General features: G+C 36.8%; 1 protein-coding gene across 1 annotated transcript in view; it reads left to right on the forward strand.

The window, feature by feature from the left end:
* Positions 1 to 20,334, forward strand: part of ppp2r5a (protein phosphatase 2, regulatory subunit B', alpha isoform) — a 37,662-nt gene extending 17,328 nt beyond the window's left edge. The window contains exons 3-13 of the mRNA XM_032584721.1: positions 5,500 to 5,601; positions 5,715 to 5,807; positions 11,971 to 12,101; positions 13,607 to 13,666; positions 13,906 to 14,014; positions 14,108 to 14,161; positions 14,296 to 14,346; positions 14,437 to 14,556; positions 15,987 to 16,114; positions 16,838 to 16,939; positions 18,409 to 20,334. Of these exons, the coding sequence (XP_032440612.1) occupies positions 5,500 to 5,601; positions 5,715 to 5,807; positions 11,971 to 12,101; positions 13,607 to 13,666; positions 13,906 to 14,014; positions 14,108 to 14,161; positions 14,296 to 14,346; positions 14,437 to 14,556; positions 15,987 to 16,114; positions 16,838 to 16,939; positions 18,409 to 18,664 (1,206 nt within the window). The 3' untranslated portion in view covers positions 18,665 to 20,334. The remainder of the gene's footprint in view (positions 1 to 5,499; positions 5,602 to 5,714; positions 5,808 to 11,970; positions 12,102 to 13,606; positions 13,667 to 13,905; positions 14,015 to 14,107; positions 14,162 to 14,295; positions 14,347 to 14,436; positions 14,557 to 15,986; positions 16,115 to 16,837; positions 16,940 to 18,408) is intronic.
* The last annotated feature ends 1,406 nt before the right edge of the window (positions 20,335 to 21,740 follow it).

Here is a 21,740-nt window from a genome sequence, read left to right on the forward strand (position 1 = left end):
GGCTTTCCTCCTTGACTTTAATGTCAAGGACACAACTGTAGTTGGAAGAACGCCTTAAGAAAGAGGCATCATTTAGGGGGTTGTTAAAATCCATGTAGACCAAGCGTGGAAGAATAGGGAAACATTTCAGACTCTAAACATGCGAAAGTGGTAGAAACATTTAGAAAGACCATTTAGTGAAAGGGGATTCTACAAAATACTGAATTTTTGAATATTGTAACAAAATGTGGAAAGATTTAACACTTCTTGAAAGGATTGTATTAAATTATTAGTTTTTATTATGGTTTGTTTCATAATGATCTGATTTTCAACTTGTCAAATGTAAGGTGGCAAATATTCTGCAACCTGAAAGGTGTAAAAAATAAATAAATAAAATTAAGAAATAAAACTGATTAAGTAAAATCCATATTTATTCCAAATAGTCAGTACAGACGGGTACAGATTTTTTTGTTTTGCAGTTGTAGTGTAAATGCACAACTCGACATGCTTACAGTCTTTGTTGGTGGTGTAATTCCTTTGTGCTGCGGATGAAAGAAAAACGTGAAACGAAAACCTGACTCAGAATCACGTACCTGTGATGCACTCTGCCTCTGAATGAGCTGCGACTAATGGCAGCCACCCTGTCTGGAAGCTGGCTTGTTGATGGCTCTCATTGATGCTCTGTGCTTGGCCTCACATGACAATGAAGAGATAATTGCTTTAAGTGCTGCCCAATATTCTGCTGCAGAGAGAATACTGAGGTTGTCAGGTGTGCAAACAACAAGGTTTCTCATTCATGTCGAAGGAGGCTTTACTTATTTGCCAGCTCAACTGTATAATCAGACATAAGACAGAATCCTTTTGTCATTTTCTTTCTTTCTGCTGCGGGCGAGCTCGATACTTGCTCTCTGCTGTACCTTCCTCTCCCGGTTTCTTGCACGGCCAGTTGCTAGGTGTTGGTTGTTATCACCCATAGGCAGACAAAGCTTCATCGCCCCATCCTTGGTGAACCTACTCGAGTTTTATCCGCAGCTCTCACACTTAAGAACAGCCTGTTCTGAATCCTCCTACATAACTTTCACGCATAAATAACTGTTTCCTTTTTACCCTCTTGAAAATATCTTGCACGCCTCCCATGTTTGCCGTTCTCCCACACTGTTTTCTCTTGTTTTGTCCAGCTCTAGTTGTTTTTCAATATTGTAGAGGTGTGGGGTGGGGACTAATAAATGGAGCAGTGCTTTGTTAAAGTATTCACACTCCTGGAACTTTCTCACTGTTTTTCACATTACATCCACAAGGTACATTTTCTATAATGGATTAACACAAAGTAGGATTTAATTCTAAAGTAGAACAAAAGGGACACATAATTTTCAATTTAAAAACACAAATTTAAAAAGTATATATGTATTCAGACCACTTAAATCTATTTTATGATGTGCTATTTAATAAACAGACTGCACCTGCGTGCTTTTTAGAGGATGCTGAAAACGCGCAACGAAAGGTACTCTTATAACATGATGTCAAAGTTAAACTTTTTGCTACTAGTTAACAAACTCCGCACATGACCTTAAACACACCATCAACTCCATTGTGGTGGTGACAGCATCATGCTGTGGGTATTCCTTTCTTTGGTGAGGCTGATGTTGTTCACAGTTGATGGGGCTAAATAAAGGGGACCGGTGGAGGAAAAACTAGTAGAGGCTACTTTCATTGAGGATTTAGCACAAATGCTCAACCCATGAATATTTACACATTTGTCTATTTGCACCCTTATAGTGAATGTTATCTTTGATCAAAAGTAAAAGTAAATTTGTGATTTTCATGTCTTGTTTTCTTACTCATTTCCTAGATTTCTTCTTTGCATTTCCAACTAACTGTTTAATCAATGGATCATAATGACCGTTCTTGTTCATTATTTTGGATTCTTAATTGGCACATTTAACAGAGTGGTGCACAGACAAAGGTAAACTTTATTGACTCTCAGACGATGTTTGTTGAAACCTGTTGGTGACATCACATCTGAACATTTTCTGTGCCCCACAAAGGGGGGCACAGAATGTCACTTTTATGTCACTTTACGGTGACATAAAATCACCGTAAAGTGATTTTATGTCGGGATTTTGAGAATGAATGAGATGCTTGATGTTACCAGATGGGGTTTTCATTAACCCAGAAACAGCTGCTCTGCTCAGACTTTTCCAAAGTAAAAGGAAGCCAGGAAGTAATGTAATAACATCTCTGTGTGTTTGCCATGAAGGAGCCAAGAGTCTAATATGTCCTTGAGAAGGATGGACTACAGCTGAACGAAATTAAGCCTCCCACTATCCCTTTGAGATAATCAAACCTGGATTATCTGAATGTCAAAGTAATTTAGGCATTCTTCCTGAGTTTAGATTCTTCCAGCAGAGCAGTTTGTAATGTCACAATGCCCCCCCCCAAGTTCAGTTAAAGCTGCAGCAAGTTAACAACAAAATAAAATAGATATTCCTTCAGTTTTTCAAGCTCCATCCAGTCTTTTTATTTCACCTTCTTGAGTAATGCAGATCATTACATGAGGTGCATGTTGGGAGTATAGTATTAAAATCAGTCTGTTCATTGTGACGTTGCTAGGAAACCAAAGCAGATGTGTTCACGAACAGATGTTGGACATGGCAGACCTTCCCTCTTCTATTCACACCGTTCCTTCAAGCCAGAACTAAAGGGTCTTGGTCGTGGGTCTGTGTTCTGAATACTCATCGAAGGACTAAAGCAGAAATGCTGCATCAGCTATAATAATAGGGTTGACACAGACACCCACCTGATGAAAGTGCTGCATGTAAAAATATTCACACCATTTGAACTTTTACACATAAAGACCTCTTAGTAGTTTGCCACGAGCCGTGAAGGGCATCTGCTCTGTTTAGATGAAGGAAGAATTTAACTTTTGGGTTACCTTCAAAACACCTTGTGGCAAAAAGGTAATGTGAACTGAAAACACTGAAAACATAATGGCCACAATTAAACATGGTGGTGGCAGCATTATGCTGTGGGGATGCATTGAGGCTTCACTTCCCTCTCTTTGTCAGAATTATCAGCAGCTTTTTTTTCTTAATTGGCACATTTAACAGTGTGGTGCACAGACAATAATGACTCCCAAACGATGTTTGTTGAAACTTGTCGGTGACATCACAACTGAACATTTACTGTGCCCCACAAAGGAGCCGTTAAGTACTACTCGTAGTACAAAATAGTACTATTTTATAGTACTACAAAATAGTACTTGTAGTACTATTTTACTTGTAATAAAATAGTACTACAAGTACTATTTTACTGGTAGTCCATCTACCAGTAAAATACCTCAGCTTGGATTATATTTGGATTAGCATGTTGCGAAGGAGTTTTTATTTTTTAATTTTTTATTTTTTTTTGTGAGACATAACTGTCTTAACATTGGTAAAGTTTTTGTGCTTATATGGCAGATAAACTGTTAAATAAAACCCAGCACTTTGCAAAAAGAAGCATGCATATTAAGAACTTAAATCGTGTATTAGTAGGATGTTTTGGTATTCCCAATTTATCACAAGTCATTCATGTCTGATTACAAATTTCAATTAGGCTAACAGCTGTGTGGATTTTATTAGTTGGCTGTTATTAGGCCATCAGTAAATGTTTTTAACTTTTCCCTCTGTGATGTTGCTGCCAGCTGCTTCAAAAACTACTTAGATGAAAAGGTTTTTCTTGATTTTCCATTTGTTTTTCAGTTTGTTGAGGTTTAAAACTCCTTTGCTGCCTTCCTCTCCCATTAGTGTCAGCTGGATTTTCCAGCTGCCAATACTTAATTTGATGTTGCCTCTATCACTTCAGCGCGACTTTGTCCATCCAATCACATAACACTGGCTTTTCTAGCTCCCCTCTGCTTGTGTGTGTGTTTATCACTCTCAAATTTACCCCAGCTAAAAATAACAATATGGGGGATAGAGGTGGCAGCGACCTGTCTACAGTGACTGTCTTCGTTGCAGAATTTTATTAAAAGATTGTGGCAGATGCAGAATTTGTAATAGTCTGTCAGTTGCCCTTCTGTTTCAGTAACATTAATTATTTTTGCTATAATCAAAAGGTGGCTCAGGCTGCTTAGTGACTTTTCACCAACATTATTCTATGTGTTTCACTGGGATTGTGTGTGATAGAGCAACACAAAGTTGTGTATAATTTCAAATGAATGTAGAGAAATGTAGATGGTGTTTGTTTTTTTTTAACCAAGTTAGCAAAGTCCAAAAAGGTGTGATGCCTTTGTAGCCCCTCTCACTCAGTACTTTGTTGCATCACCTTTTTCTGCTATTTCAGCTGCTTTTGAGGGTCTCAGTACTAACTAGCTCTGCACAGCTGTGTACATCTAAACACAAGCATTTGAACCCTTTCTTCTTTGCAAATTAACTTCTGTTCTGTCAGATAAAATGGAGAGCATTCGTGAATAGCATTATTTTTAAGTCTTGTCACGTAAATCTCAACTGGATTTACATATTTTCTCTGACTGGGCCTTTATACAACATTGAGATTTAGACTCATAGTTCGATCAGTGTCGTCTTCTGCATCCGCTAACAGATTTTCCCGCTGGATTTTCCTGCATAAAGATCCATTCATTTTTCCATTGACACAAAAGCAACCCCAAAATGCCACCATTATGACTGACTGTATTTTGCGTCCAGGGTGATGTAGGGTGTGAACTTTCTCCTAAATAGTTGGTACACATGATTTGTAAGTAGGTCAAATAGTGTAACTGTTGCCTTATTTAACCAGAACACCATCTTCCACATGTTTGCTTTCTCTCCCAAATTATTTTAAGAAACCCACACACAGAACCTCATAAGACTTTCCATTTACTTCATATTCAAGTAAATCAGTATAAATAATTGTCCCGTATATTTGCTTGGATATCTACGGGTAATGCGAAATCAATTGGTTGAACTGGATTTTATTTAAGAGTGTCAGTTTTCTAGGGACTGGATACAGATACATGTCCCTCTTCTCAAATATTTTTTGAAAGAAAAAAATTAAAGTTGTGTTTTGCTTTCTTTGAACATCACAGTTATACATTTTGTGTTATCACATAAGAACCTTAATAAGATACAAGGCACTGTATTTTCAAAATGTTATCAGAAGAATCATCGGCATGTGAGATGTGACGCATGCAAATGGGCTGTAAGCAAATTCATTTAGAGCCACACCACGCTACAATACAGTATGCAGTTTATTAACAGGAAGGAAGGACTGGTGTAGCAGTGTTGATAAGCATCTGTAATGTTGGGGCAAAGTTTGAACATCACTGGAACATCTCCAGTAGATGCTTGTGTTAAGAGCTTGACATTAATCACAGAGGTAGTGAAACACACGGAAAACAACGATCCATACCAGGCCGAAATATTTACATAGGATCATATATTCACACAGAAATGATGTTTTTTCAGCATTCTTCTACTTCATTAAAAATTTTGATTGTTTTATTTTAATTAAAATTTATGTTGTTTCCCCTCCTCCCTGCAGATCAGCACCAATATTTTCCGGGCTCTTCCACCAAGTGACAATCCCGATTTCGACCCAGAGGAGGATGAACCCACCTTAGAAGCTGCATGGCCTCACATCCAAGTATGTTTTCTAAACTTTTACACTTACACTTGAGATTTCATGCTTTTGTTTCAGAGTGATTGCAGAGTGTTTTTATTTTTTATTTTATAAATGTTTTTTGTTTTTCTTTCCAGCTGGTCTACGAATTTCTGCTGCGCTTCTTGGAGAATCCAGACTTTCAGCCCAGCATTGCAAAGCGATATATTGATCAGAAATTTGTGCTGCAGGTAGGTGGATTTTTCCTAAATGTTATACATTACCAATTTGTTGCATTATATAGGTTTTGTGAATGTATCTCACAGTGTGGAAATATAAATGAAGAAAGTTGGAGATTTCAAATGTGTCAAGTAGAGCAGACGCTATCGCCGCATTTCACCAGCCTACACTTCACGTTTTTGTGGCTGAATCAGACAATCTGCTGCAACTCGTCTACATATGTCCATGCTCAGCACCCACCTACTTCAGGAATGCTTCACGTCTTGTAGCAGTTGCTAACAGGCATTATAAGGTTTGGAATGTCTGCCGAGCCACATCCGAGGTGCCTGGTTCGACTTTCCATGATGTGAGTGAGTCGTTTGTGAGCTTTAAATAGCTGCCTGTTGTTTACTCTTCAGGAGGAGAGAAGAAGAGTGTGGTCCAGCACTGGCTGGCACTAAAAGCCACTCAGAAAAGGCCTGATTAACTTCAATTATCATAAAACACAACTTTCCCAGTGAGACGTGCTGCAGCCATGAGAGCCAGAGATTCACAAGGAGACAAAAAAAAAAACTGAGTGAAGATTTGGTGGCTTTCTTTGTGGCTCATTATGTCCGTTTTTCTGCTCCACCACTTTATTGGTTTGTTTTACTCTTTTAGTGATGCTGGATCAGAAAACAGCCGACATTCTGGAAAATAACCATATGTGAAGCTTATGCATGTTGTCGGGATGTATTTTAAACTTTTTTGTACAGAACGTGGCTGTGCCTTTCTGTGTTGCTGTGGGGAACCTCAATTTGTGGCTTACTATAATGAGGGTGTTTTGGTTTTTTTCCCCCCTCCCAAGACGCTTATATTCATTTAAAGTAAAACCCACATCTAGTGCACTGTGTATTATTACTTCATCATTTTACCAGTTGAGCTCTGACAAAAATCTTTCATTGCTCATGAATTTCACCATGTTGATTAGTAGATTATTCTGGTGTCCAGTTAGTTTGGATTTATGAGCCACTTGACATCTGTGTTTATTTTTAATTTGATAGCATTTTTATAGATTGGGTAAAATCTGTTCCATGAATATTAGAGAAGTGAAGAGCTTCCGATATGTGATGATCCAGGGACTTGCAGCAATATATTTTGGGGTCTTTTCCCTGTTGTGAAACTTAATTTACAGTTTTGTAAATGTAGAAAAATGCATTCTTGACTCATGTTTGAGTCAGTGAAGGACCATAAAGCATATATGGTGCTTTTCTGCTTTCTACACAGCACTCTTTCTTCTTTTTTGTAAGTCCCATTTTCATTTGGTTTGTAGTAGTCAATTTCTCACTTTAACCCATTTTGTTTCAAATCAGGTGTGTACAGTTAGTAAATTTCAGTTTTGGCTCTAAATGATTGAGGTAAATGTCAACAGAACAGTTTAGGCACATTCTCAAAATTTACTCGAACTCTTTTTGCTTAACTTGAATAGTATTCACCAAAGTAATTGTGATTAGAATATTTTATCAGTGACTGAAGAGCTTTGTATTGGATCAGAACATGCATTAAACTCCATTGGATTGTGTTTTAGGGGTAAATCATTTCATCATCAATCATTTGCCTTTATGCACCTTTTTAAGTTTTGAACTTTTAGCATCACCAAAATGCTGATATCCACCGTGTACAATACCTGCATGAAAGAATGATGCGCTTTTAGGAGCACAGTTGATGCCATCTGTGCAAAAAGTCCAGTTGGCAAATTTCCTTTGCTAAATATTATACGGTCAACTCTTGGTGGGATTATAGCGAGCAATTGGGAGTGACAGCAATTTTACCACAAAGTGCTTTTCCCATGTAAAATCTGAAATGTGGTCGCAAAACTTATACAGAGTCAATAGATGTAGACCTCCAGAATTTATTTGGCTTTCAAATTAGCTCAGGAAAGATGCGTAGAGAGTTTCATAGAAAAGGTTTAGGATATAGCCGAGCAGCTGTATCCAAGCGTACATCACTTGGTTCAATGCAAAACATCAGATGCAGTGGTGTACTGGACTCTAGAGTAGTGGAGACGTGGTTTCCAAAGTGAAAATCATGCCTTTTTGTCTGGAAAACCAGCGGATGAGTATTTACCTGACTGCTTCAAGTATAAAGTTTGTTGCAGAGGGTTTTTATTGTGGGACCGCTTTTCAGGAGTTGGGCTCATCGCCTCAGTTTGGTGGAAAGGTACTTAAGTGTGTTGCACAATTTTGCTCCCCCAACTTTGTTTGAATCGTTTAGGAATGGCCCACTCCTGTTCCAACATGACTACGCTCTAGTGCCCGAAGCAAAGTCTATAAACGCATAGGTGAGAGTTTGGTGTGGAAGGACATGATTAGTCAGCATAGAGTCCTGACCTCAGCATCATAAAATACCTTTGCATTAACTGGAGGGGAAGCTAACAATTGGACCTTCTTGTCCAACGTTAATGTCTGACCTCACAAATGCACTTCTGGAAAAATGTATAGCAATTCCCTTAAACAGTCTCCAAAAGCGTTTCCACAATAGTCAAAGCTGGTGTAGTGACAAAGGATGGGCCAACATAAAGAAATGACCTTTTTGGCTGTTCTATACAATATTGCAGATATACAACTTCTTAACGAGATATATATAAATAAATGTATAAAAGTTATCCATAATTTTCTGCTGCCAAATACTACAATTTCTAGACTGCATAGCAAACACATTTAAGGTAATGTTGAACAATAATGGAAATTGAAAATAAGAAAATGAAAAATATTTGTAATTCCATACAAATAGACTATCGGATGTTCTCTATTGCATTATCTAAAAGTTGTCCTTCATTCCTGCCTTCCTTTCTCGTATCCCTTCTTCCAGATTTTTAGTTTTACATATTCCATATTTAGAGCCTGCCAGCTGCAGAAATATTTACTGTAAATTTATGGTGAGCTTTACGGCTGCGAGCTCTGGAACACCGAGTCTGGAAAAGTCTGGAATGTTTGTATAAAAATGCGTAGTAGCCTGTATTTATATCAAGGCTAGCTCATTTTCTTAATGATTATGATAGTTATTTCTGTAAAACAGTGCATTCTGTCTCTTTGTTGAGTGATGTAATGAATATAGATTGATAAAAGTTTGATAATAGGCATCTGTAGTGAGATAATGATCAGACATGTTTTTTTTATTGAACTCTTCCTGCGTCCACAGTCCCAATCAATTTATTTATAACCACAGATCAATATCTAGGGACATGTCTTTCCCTCAACTCAGTGCATTAATATTCCTCTTTTTGCCTTATTTAAGTATTTCCCAGCTGATAATTTTCTACTTCATCATTCTGAAATGATGAGCATACGATGCTCCAATATTTAATCATTTAACAATCTGGCTGACCCTCAACTAATTTTTCAACAAGTGGGTTGTCTTCTTGGAGTCTGTTGCAGATTAGGATGTTCTAGCAGTTTGTGCATCCCAAAAAAGAATGTCTCTGTTTTAGACAGTTTATTGAAGCACAATAAATTTCAAAATTTATACTACCGGTGTTAAAAAGGGCTGATTAAAAGCAGGTTGTTAACATGGCTGTGGTTTATTCGATGTCATCCTGTTTGGATCAGTTGAGCCTTTGCAAACAAGTCGGATGAGCTTGCTCTTTAACTTCAGTCACTTTGTCAGGTTGCACCAGAATTATGTTTAAAATATTTTCTGTTTTAAGTTTTTTTTTTTTATTAAATGGATTTTTATCTGACTGGAAAGAATGAAAGAGGGTGAGAAAATGAAGAGCACAGCCTTTAATTTGACTTTGTCCACCCAGTGTCAACGAGAGCCTGAGGTTTTAGACAGAAATAGAAAGCTGCTCTCATATTAGAAAGTCATTTGAGTGACAATTTAACAGTCATAATTAACAATGACATTGTGCAGTAATAAAAACATCTTAGATCTCATATTTTTTTTATAAGCAGTTCTGTGTATTTGTTGCATGATGACTTTGCTGAGAGCTAACGTCCTAGCGTGACCTTTTGTGATTGAATATTGATGTTTCCCCCTCAGGCGAAACCAACACCCCTGTATTACGCTGTGGCTGTGTTCATTTCATAATAAACACAGACCCAATGGCACATCCCATTTAAATATTATTGATCAACTTCAGTGTTGATTGAGTGCTTATGTAACTCTTGAAAGCCTACTGCAAGTGAATAACCAGAACTGCTGGAATTTATGATACACATATCAATCTGTTGTTTAACTGTACCACATTGTCAAATATCATGCTTTTATCACAAAAGAAATCCTAATAATGCTTGTTAATATTTACCTGACCATCAATTAAATGACTCAACTTACATCATCACAATAGCACTGTACAGTATTTATGTAACTGTAACCACATTAGTTCAAAAATGATGCAATGAAGGTCTGAATGTTTTCAAATATATAGTTTTTAATTATTTATTCTGAACAGACTCAAGGTTGAGTATTGCAAGAATCACACACATGTAGTTATCTAGTTTGCAACTTGCAGGCTTGCAATTTTGTATTTTTAGAAAGATTGTCAATAATGCCAAATACATTACATCACACCTCACCTAATTGAAACTTTTTACTTTTATGTAATTCAATTTCAGTGTAATCTGTTCTTTGAAGATCCAGAGATCCTATGGTCTGAAAAAGTTTGGAATTTAATTTATGTCTGGGTCTGAAAAAGGAGGAAAAAATGGAGTATGACAAAATATTTATATTTCCAGGCTTTTTTTTTTTTTAATTCATTCATCATTTCATTTGTAAGATTCGTTCACAAATCCATGTCTGTCCACTATTCCATATATTGTGACGTTACGCAACCTGACCTGTGGACATTTCTGAAATTCATAGTGATTTTTTAAAATTACCTAAATAAAGCCTTCGAAGGTCTCCGCTTTCAGAGAGCATTAGCAAATAAGCAACACACCAGACAGGTCAGGGATAAGTTATGAGGAGAAGTTCAAAGCAGGGGAAAGTGTTTCACACATCTGTAAGCCTACCAAGACACATTCTCCACCTGATCTGACAGGCAAGCAGAAAATGAACCACAGAGGCAGTGAAGAGGATCGCGGTAAATCTGCTGGAATTTGATGACAGGACAACCACATGCAAATCACCCCAAACTCACTAGATCAATAAAGTACCAAAGGTCTGACCTCTCACTAGGTCCTCTATGAAACATGGTGGCAACATCATGATCTGGTGATGCCTAAAGTGGTGTTAAATTTTGACAGCACATATATTATGGAGAAGTTTCTGCTGCTGGTTTTGTTAGTTTCGGTTTTGAATGCATCGTTTCTAAAAACTCGTCCAACATCGGCTGCAAACTTCACCAGCTTTTAAATGATTGTATGTAAGGTTATAAAATGATGCTTAAAATTTCCTGTGGAGCAAGAAGTAATAACATGAAAACATTTGCATCCTTGTGCAAATCTACAGTCGCAATACTCGGTTGCAACAGTAAGATTGCTTGCACCATTGGATGACACAGAACAGCTGAATGCATTTAAATCAGCAGGGGAAAAAAAAGCGTGCACAAACATGGTGAAGTCTTTTCCTTGGCAGTAAACTGGGATAGAAACAAGCTGTCTGCCCTCTCACCAAGGTGGCTGTAAAATGCGAGCAGAAGATGAGCACAAAACCCACAAACGCTACTTTTTTATTTCGGTGGCTTTGACTTTGCTTTCCTCAAACTGAATTGTAATGATGACTCATCACATGTCTGTAAATAGCTGCTTAATTCTGGGGCCTTGAAGGCTGTTTACATTATTGAGCTCTCAGGCACATGTACTGTGTGCATGGGAAGTAAAATGTGAGTTTCTGGTAAAACAAAGCTTGATTATTCATACTTTGTCTGGAAACAGTCGCCACTTAGCTGCATCACAGTTAGTAATCCAAGACATTTTTAGGATATTTGGGACTCAAGCAACATGACGTGGTCTAACACCACCAAGAGGAGTTATTATATGAGCTACACATGTATTGGGATGTAGTAAAGGGAGTGTATTTGAGTCATAAAGGACTCAAATCCTTTGTGACTTGTAATGTCTGTTTTTAGCTCTCCAGATTATGGAGGATGTTTCTGTTGGCTTCGCAAACAAAATGAAGGATTTTCTTAAAAACAAAACTCAAATAGATTACCTTTTTTCCTGATGTTTGCTAATAAGTCAATAAGTTTTGATAAGATTATTCTTCTTTCTGCAGCTGCTGGAGCTGTTTGACAGCGAGGACCCGAGGGAGCGGGACTTCCTGAAGACTATTCTCCATCGGATTTACGGAAAATTTCTGGGCTTGAGAGCCTTCATCAGGAAGCAGATCAACAACATCTTCCTGAAGTGAGTTAAAAATTTGCGGAGAAGCACGTCTTTCACTGATAAATGCTGCATAGAAATATGGACAGGTTCATTTGTGTGGAATACATTCCAGAAAATGTTATCATTTATCAAAAGATAAATACAGAATGGAAAAGTCTGTTTTAAATGTCTGCTCAATCTCTGACTTTACCCAGAAAGTCTTTTGTTTCTTTTAATCCAGGTGTAGTTTCCAGCAATGAGCATAACTCATTAATTTTCATCTTAACAGCTCAGATTCCCTCCTGATTACTAAGGAGACTCGAAGCTGTGAGTGAGAAGCATCACTTATTCTTACCAGCGGTTCTCTGCAGCTTTATTGCTGCTGTTGCTGTGTGACAATGAGCTTTGGATGATTGAGGCAGGGAACGCTTGATGTCGTTTCCAACGGGCGAGGTGGCAAAACGGGTGACCCCGACATTGGCCATCTGCCACGGAGGATATAAATAGGGCCACAGTTGTCAGGCTCTGTACATAGCAGACAGATGGAAATGCTTTATCAAACAGGTGAAGGTGAATTATGTATAGCTCATTGATTATTTTTGTTTGTTTCTTTGTCGTGGTGACACCTGATTCAGATTTTCCTTTTTCATATGGATATTACTCTGCAAAACTTTTGAGCTGGCCCTTGTTTCCTAAAATTTCCCTTCCAAGGAGACTGATATTTCTATAATTTTTTTATAGTAGTGTCAATAGTTTTCAACTCTGATTTTTTTTTTTTACTACAGCTACTATTTCAGTCATTTTTAATCAAACATAAGAGTCATTTAAAGATATTTGAGTAAAAAAGTGATTTAAATTGGATCTTTGTGCACAGTTTTTGTTGTTGTTGGATCAATAAAGTACCAAAAATAACAGTTATAGTCATAAAATTGCATTTTTGTCAGCAATATGGTTCTTAAAAGTTGTCCTACAGTAGGATGCAACTCTTATTTCGCTTTGAAATAAAACCAACTGTGTTTGAGACTTTTAGAAATTATTTTATCTACAAGTTTATTATTGTAGAGTACGAGGGACTTTCAGGTATGATGATGCTCCCACTGCATTGTTTGTTCAGAAAATAAATCAAAATAAAGGACATTAGAACGGCCCTTGTTGAAGTGGCAGTTTTCTTTTTCCTACGGTTTTCCTGTTCCTGAACCTTTTCATGTGTAATTAAATCTATAAATTCTTTGTTTCCGTTGCATTTTTCTCTTTGTTTTGTTTTTGAAGACAAATTAAGTTTGATTTCTCAACCTCTTTTCTGCTGCCTTAAATCCTCAAATATTTTTAGTTTTTCTTAAGCACACGTTGTTCATGTTTGTTTCATAAACCATATATTGCTTTCAGAAAGCCTGGAGTTTATAAAGTTTTCACTTATTTATTCTGTATGTTAGTTCAACAGTATTTTTAAATTCACTCAGATTCAAGTAATCTGATTAATCTCCTCCAGTTTTAAAGTTTCATGTTTTAATAATGTTATATCTTTGCTTGTTTTTTTTTCTCTCGAGGTTCATTTATGAAACCGAACACTTTAATGGTGTGGCTGAACTGCTGGAGATCCTCGGAAGGTGAGGGAAGATTAAAATAAAAGGTTTTTGGGTTTTTCTTTGTTATAAATAAAACTGATTATGCTGATTTAATCTGTCTCTGTACATCGTGGTACATTTGATTGTGTCCTGGTCTGGTTTGTAGGCATGAGCAGAATGAGATCAGTATTTCAGAGCATGCTGTTTGGAAAACAGCCGTTCTGCTGATGGGATTTCTTTGTGTTTTCTGTAATCTAGCGAGGCGTGTTTTTTGTTTACAGTATCATCAACGGTTTCGCGTTGCCCCTGAAAGCAGAGCACAAGCAGTTCCTGATGAAGGTGCTCATCCCGTTGCACACAGCTAAAGCATTATCCCTTTTCCATGCACAGGTAGAAAAAAAAAATTCTGATCTCTGTATTGCAGCACCTTCTAGTGGCTTGGAAATGAAAATGCATGGTTTTTTTTTTCTTTCTGTACTTCAGCTGGCTTACTGTGTGGTTCAGTTCCTGGAGAAAGATCCCACGCTTACCGAGCCGGTACTGTTTTTATCCTTCCTCCCACTCAAAGCTCACTGCACTAGATTAGTCTGCTGCAGCGAATTATTTTATAGTGGTTACTAGAAACCACCCACACGAATGAGCATAAAACAGAATTTCTGATGTCTCTAAAGGTGATCCGTGGCCTGTTGAAGTTCTGGCCGAAAACCTGCAGCCAAAAAGAGGTATTCTTCGTCTCTGTGCAGTTTTCAGCTATTTCTGTCTGTTATGTGGTGCTAGTTTTTTTTTGTTGTAATTTTCACCTTCCCACTTAGGTGATGTTCCTGGGCGAAATAGAGGAGATCCTGGATGTCATCGAACCGTCGCAGTTTAAAAAGATCCAAGAGCCATTATTCAAGCAGATTGCCAAATGTGTGTCCAACCCACATTTTCAGGTAAGCTCAAAATACACAGATGTAAGGAAGGATCTTTTTAAACCCTAAAAGGTTTTAGTTAACATCACTACCTAACAGAAGAACATGAACTTTTACACAGAGACTAAACACTGAAATCTTTTATTAATATAGAGTTTACTGTTCATTGAAATCAACTTGTTTTTAGTCAGATGGAATTTTAAGTTACCAGCAATGCTTGTTCATAATATCTTCAGGCAATTATATTTTCCTCAGACCTTTGTGCATATCACTAAATTAACTGAAGAGATGTAATTCTTTGATTTGCATCAGTTTACCATAGTTCCTTTTTTCTGAATGCTTGAAGTTTGATTTATTTCAGGTCTAAATAAGTGTGGGCAAAAAAGGTTTATTTCCAGACCTTTTAGACTTGGAAGTAAATGTTTTAATTTCTACAAATTAGTTGCTTCAGTCTTTTTTGCAACACTGGTTAAACCACAGGCAAACATAGCCAGAAATAAGAAAGAATTTGCTTAATAAATGTATTTTCTTTGTTTTAAAGACGCTTGTTTTTTTTACAAATGGTACGCTGCCAGAAAACCTGCCTAGTTATTAAAGAAAAGTCTCAAATTGTCTCTGTCAGTGCCAAACAGCCTTGCGTTTATTTCCAGATGTAGTCTCACCTGTTCTTGAAGAAGAACTTTTTACCTGTAAGGATGAGCAGAAAAACAGAAACTTTTAATTACTGAGCACAAAGTAGAGAAATAACCCCCGGTTAAATGAGACCGTAAATATTGAGTGAGGAGCGTAGCAAAGGTTTATTTTATAAAACTTCTAAAGCTGTGGTCAGTAACCGGGTCACTGGACAAGATGTGCAAGATGTGACAATGTTTGACTTTTTTTTTTATTTATTTCTTTAGGTCACAAATGGCTTATAATGAGATTTGTTGTAAATCTGTAATAGTGTTTTACATAATACACATTACACATAATACTGCATAAATACACATTAAACTTTTTTAAATGTTACCTTTTCCAGATTAAATTGAGTTTTTAGGAACAGTTTTGGGAATGTTAACCCGTTTTACATAAGCAGACTCTGCTTACTTGAAGAAGGTGGAGCTGTAGGTGCCATTATTACTAATTGTTATAAATAAAAGGTTTGTGGATGATTTTAGCTTCTCAGAGATCCAATCTCTTTTATTGTTTGACCTTTCTTGACAAAAAACAGGCTTTCAGCATTAGATGCTTCATTAGGTGTCAAATGTTCATTAGACATAAAAATGTTTCTGCTTTCTAATTAAACTCAGACCTTTAATAAAGAGGAGACTAATGGATTCAAAAGCTTTGTGTTAGCAGTTTTTAATGTCGTGAGTTTTGATTTGTTGACATTTGAAACTCATTTTAGATTAAAAAAAATAAATAAAATGGTTGTTTTGTTTTTCTGAAGTTCCCTCTGTGTGTCCTGACAGGTAGCAGAGCGGGCGCTGTACTTCTGGAACAACGAGTACATCCTCAGCCTCATCGAGGAGAACATCGATAAGATCCTTCCCATCATGTTCAGCAGCTTGTACAAAATCTCTAAAGAGCACTGGAACCAGTATGTACTGTTGCTGTAGGAGGTGTAAAAATAATCTTAAGGAGGACGGGGACTGATTACATAAACTAGTTATTTAAATAAAAGGACATTTTTATTTAAACTTAATTTTGAGTAACCGTAAAGATGAGCTTTCATGCACATAAACCTTGTGTGGTCTGTTTTTAAATCTGTGTTTATATGCACACAGTTTAATGAACTGTACGCACACATATAAACCGTATATGTTTATATGTACATATACAGTTTATATATATCAAACATGATAGCACTATGATGTTTGATGATGGTGCTATCATCAAACATGATGATGATAGCACCATCATGTTTGTCACAGATAATTTAGCACAAGTTTTTGTTTTCTTCATACACTTTCTGCCTTTCAGAAAAATAATAGAGGCATGTTTGAATTTGTACACATACACTTATGTACATCATGTCCTTAAGAAAATATTGTCTCTTTGGTCAATTGCTCTTGTGGTGTAATAATTCCAAGACTAAAAAAAATAATTTTAAGATGCAATTATATCAATTTAATTGTTTTATTTTTATTTCTTTTCATCATACATGTTAACTAGATTAACTTAAAAAGGACTGGCTGAGTGAATATAGGCAGCAAAAGTACAAAGAAAAGCTTAAAGGTTGACATAATAAAATCCATTTTAAAAGTTAAATAATGTTTGTGAACCGTCTTCCTGAAGCTCTTGAGTATTTTTTCTGTTTCAGGACAATCGTGGCTTTGATCTACAACGTCCTGAAGACGCTGATGGAGATGAACTGCCCTCTGTTTGACGAACTGACAGCTTCCTATAAAGCACAAAAGCAGCGGTAAGAAGAATTAAACCTCCATTTACCCCCAATATCAAATATTAGTGACAGTTTTCATCATTTTTAAAGACTAATATCACCAAAAAAATTTTTTACCTACTCGACAATAAGGCTGTAGCGATACACTTTTCTCACAATACAATACGATACAGTACTCTGTTCACAATACGATGCATATCACGATATTTGGCAAGTGATACGATTTGATACATTTTTACAATTTACGGAAATTTTAGAGGGACAGAGTGATTTTGGTGACCTTTTGTGACTGTTCCATATACTTGGATTGGATTAATTGAACTGATGGTGTAATGCTGGTGTAATAACTGTTGTTTTTTTTATTTATTTGCTTTGCTTAAATGTTAATTGTGTGGCTTTGTTTATTTGGTTATCCAGAGAAAGAAAATTTTTTGGGCTTATTCATTCATATAATGTAGTTTATCTATTTCATTTCTTTATTTAATTAATTAATTGTAACTGAATGTTTCATTGCCTGTCATTTTTAATGTACATGTGCAAGTGAGTAAAAAAATGTCATGTGCGATAGCTGTCATTTAATTCATGTGGATTTGGCATAAACTCAAAGTAGGATTTAATCTTTTGATACTCGTGGATGAAAAATCAATACTATCCGAGGAAAAAAACTATCGACAAATATTGTAGCTGTCAGTTGGCCTTGCTGAAAGTGAGTAGTGGGAAAATACCTTCACTATATTTATTCAGACAAGGATGCAATTAACGATTAGCTGGTAGGATGGCCAAACTTTTTCCTCAGTTAGAATTCATGTTTTCAGGGCGTCGGCTCCGCCACCCATTTGTTGAGACCGGGATGATATGAAATAAATTTTCCTGTTTGTCCGTAAAGCTACACTTGCGTTAATCATCTAATGCGCAGCCACCCACAGTGTTCAGTCTATCCGCTCACCTGTATAAATAAACATGCAGCGCTCTTCCCTGCTGTTCGCTCTGAACCGGCCACCAGGAAGCAGCCCTGAGAGGAGAAAAGACTACTATACTCCAGGCATTTAATAAGCATTTTGAGGATGCTTATTGGTCCCCCGAAAAACGACAGACCCAGATATTATCATCAATCAATAAAATCCTCCCAGGCCGAACTTGAAAACTGGACGTTATGCTGCTAACACTTAGCTTTCATCAGCAACTCAGGCGGAACTGAGAGCGCTGGGCAGCGCAAGTAATAACCCGGCTGGAACACGGTGCATTAAATAATAAAATATAACTTAACGAAGGTTCGAGGCAGATACATTTTCCTCGAGGAATTTTAATAATCGAATCACTCGAGGAATCGTTTCAGCCCTACATGTTTTTAATAGTTTGTGCAAAGATTACAAGCATAATTAAATAAATCTATTTCAGAGGTGAATTAAAAAAAGGTAAAAATGGGAATCAATATTTCAGCATTTTGTATTGAGTTGGTTGTCTGAATATGCATTGTTTTGTTTTTCCAGAGAGATGATGAAGGAGCAGGAACGGGACGAGCTGTGGAAGAAGCTGGAGGAGCTGCAGGTCAGCCGCGCCTCTGAGGTCCAGAACAACAGCCACGGGTCACCTGCAGCCCTTAACAACAACAACAGTAACAACAACAACAACAATAATGAAACCCTGGAGAGCAGCAGCGATGTTGAAGATACTGCCGTCATCATGGAAGACCTCCATCAAGATGCTACCGATATAGCCTGCGAGAGCGTCTCATGTGCCAAATGACAGCGGATGGCGGCTTTTTATTCTGAAGCGCTTCAACTTTCAGGACCGTTGGAGGAAGATTAACAAGGATGTAACACAAATTACACCTCAGCAGTATAATAAATCTTAGATCTACAAAGAACACCAGCAGTTCTTTGTATATATAAATATATATTTCCTCTTGAGACTATTTTTTTGGATGTTACAGTGTGGCTGCCGTATGTTTATATGTCTGATCAGAGCTGTATCCTTCCACGTCTAGTTTCCTAATCGGTAATGTTTTCTTTTTCTCGTGCTCGGTGTATGATACATGGGAAGGAGAGGAAATGATGACTTGAATTTCCAACCGTGCTGCACTTAGAAGTAAACAAGCCGAACAGCTATTTAAAGATGTCTATTTTTAATGTGCTTTTCCTCGTCGCTGCCCACACCTGTAGGTGCAAACCTGAAACGAGAAGGGAACTCGAATGTTGGGAGTGTTTTTCTTTGTTCTTCGCACATGGGACCAGACCCAGATAAATACAGACACCCGTATATATATTTATACAGAGAACTGTTTATATGCAAAAAAAATTTTAAAAATTGTGAGGAGACGAAGAATCATGGCCATAAATGATTTATGATAAACAGATATTATTCCTGAAATCACTCTGCTTTAGACTAAAAATTTAAAAGTGATTAATACTTAAGGTAAATGTAATATTTTTTTAGCCTATTTTTGTGGTTTCAGGTGTTGGTAAATACTTTTTCATCTTGGTGAAAACATGAAGCTAATACATTTGTCACTGTTTATAAAAGGAGTCACACTAAAGTATTGAGAAAAGGGCTTTCAATATTCAAAAAAATTTTTTTTTGATTTAAAGGATTAGCTCGGCATTTCAACTTTGCGCTTGTAAACGATGGCTCTGTCCTGAGAATAAAAAATCTACCAAATTAAACTTAAAAAGCACACTAATTAACACATTTTCTTGTAATGCATATTCTCAATAAAGCATCTACATGCTTTATTGAGAATATGCATTACAAGAAAATTAAAAGTATTAAATAACGCAACACAGACAGCAATCATTTACCACTATAACGACTTGTTCCTTTAAAACCGTTAATCTAAACAGACCAAAAAAAAAAAAAAAGCCTGAGCATTGATGAAGAAGAATATTTTTGGGTCATCCAGGAATGGGATGCATAATAAGCTTCTGTGTATTTTTGGAGTGTATTTATTGAGCTTGGAGGCTACTTACAGGGAAATGCCACTCGGCTTCGATGTTGCTGTGGTTGAGCAACAGTTAAAATCGTCTCGGCTCCTTCCTGGTGCTAAACTAGACGTACTGTTACTCTCTTACCAAGAATATTGCACCAGAAAACCCATGAAAGATGAGAAATCCAGACCATCCGTGACTTTTCGCCCGACGCGTCTGATCTTGGGAGCTCAAACATGATGTGAAAAGCGCGACCCCTGACCTCCACAGTTTATAGGAAAGACTTCTGAGAGCCAGTGCTGAATGGTGTTCCCTCTGAACTTGATGTCTGCTCTTGTTTCTGCTCTGTTCAGTTCATCTGTCGGTCTTCTCTGATGCCTTTTTGTCAGTACAGCATTCCAGCCTCTGTGAACTTTAAAACGGGGAACCTGTTTTGTAATCACAGACACTGTTTGGGTTTCACCATCAAATAAAGTCTACTTTATCTTTCTATTCAAAGCGTAACTGTTTCTTTTTCTTTCTTTTTTTTTTTTTTGGTGAAACATTGCAGTTTTCTGTTAAGATCAGCAGGGGGTGCAAAGTTTCTACTTATTTTAAATAATTCCTTGGAAAAGGATTCATACTCAAACTTTCCTGCTTTGTCATGTGACAACCACAAGTTCTAATGAGATTTTATAAGAATAAGTATGAAGTTGACATGGGAAAACTACATACCAAGGACATTTGCTACTCATTACAGCTACTCTTTCTCTGTCTCCAAGTTCAACTACCTAAAGTGTGTCCTGGTGGGTTTGCAATTCTGTCACACTTCAGATTGAACAGATCTGTGTGAGATGCTCAAATCTTAAGATGTTTTGTCACCTAACTTTGCTTTAAACCTCCTTACAACTTATTACCACACTCATCTGCCATAGTTCTTGGTCTTCTTGATGCTTTCTTCTTTAATGTCCTCTAAACATCAGAGACCTTAACCAAATAAATTCTAGTGAATTGCATTCATGTTTTTGGTGGTAATGTGACATAAAGTAAGGATTTTTTAAAAACTATTTTACCAGCAGAAATTCTTCCTCTGTCTTTCTTGTCTTTTCTGAATTGCTTTCATAATTCTTGTGACTGTTCATTTGTTTTGTTTTTTGTCATTTTTTTTAAGCACGCACAGCAGCATGCCGTTGTAGTCGGGTACAAAGGACTAAAAACGAAAAAGCAGACGACGTCATAAAACATTAAGAACTGTTAATAAAGACCACTTTAAAAGAAAGTTCTGGACATTTAAAGTATTTGTAATGTGTGGTTTTACAGATTTATACTTTGAAAATCTACCATGTTTTTGTTTTTAAGTTTTTGTGGTCGCCACCTCCACAAGTTAATTAATCCAAACTATTTTCACCAAGAAAACCTTTGAAACCTAAGAGCATGTCATGCCAAGCATGGTGGAGGCAGCATCATTCTGTGGGTCTGTTTCTAAGGCAGTGGTACTGGTGCATCCCACAGTGTGGCTGTAATAAAGAATGAGTTTAAAACTGAAATATTCAGTTTTTCCTTAAATTACGACTGGATTGTTGAAACTTTGACAGTTCTTTATCCCAAAAGGAAAATGATCTAAAACTCACTTCTATGATTGTTCCTGTAGGGTTGAATATGTCTTTATGTTCCTGATTTTTTCCCAAGAGGTAATGTTTTGTAGCTTGTCAAATTGTAATTTAATTCATTATGCATTAAACTTTGACTTAAATTGGGTATGTGGAAACATTTTAAAAGATTTAGTCACAAGCCAAAGAGCTGAAGCAGACTTTGCTGCTCAGGCAGCTATAAATCATCCCATCTTCTTGCTGCTAAATATATAAGATTTAAAATAGTCATGCCAAGTTTATCACATGAATATAAGGAGTCATTCTCAG

Source organism: Xiphophorus hellerii, chromosome 15 (assembly GCF_003331165.1).
Source record: "Xiphophorus hellerii strain 12219 chromosome 15, Xiphophorus_hellerii-4.1, whole genome shotgun sequence".
Classification (NCBI taxonomy): domain Eukaryota; kingdom Metazoa; phylum Chordata; class Actinopteri; order Cyprinodontiformes; family Poeciliidae; genus Xiphophorus; species Xiphophorus hellerii.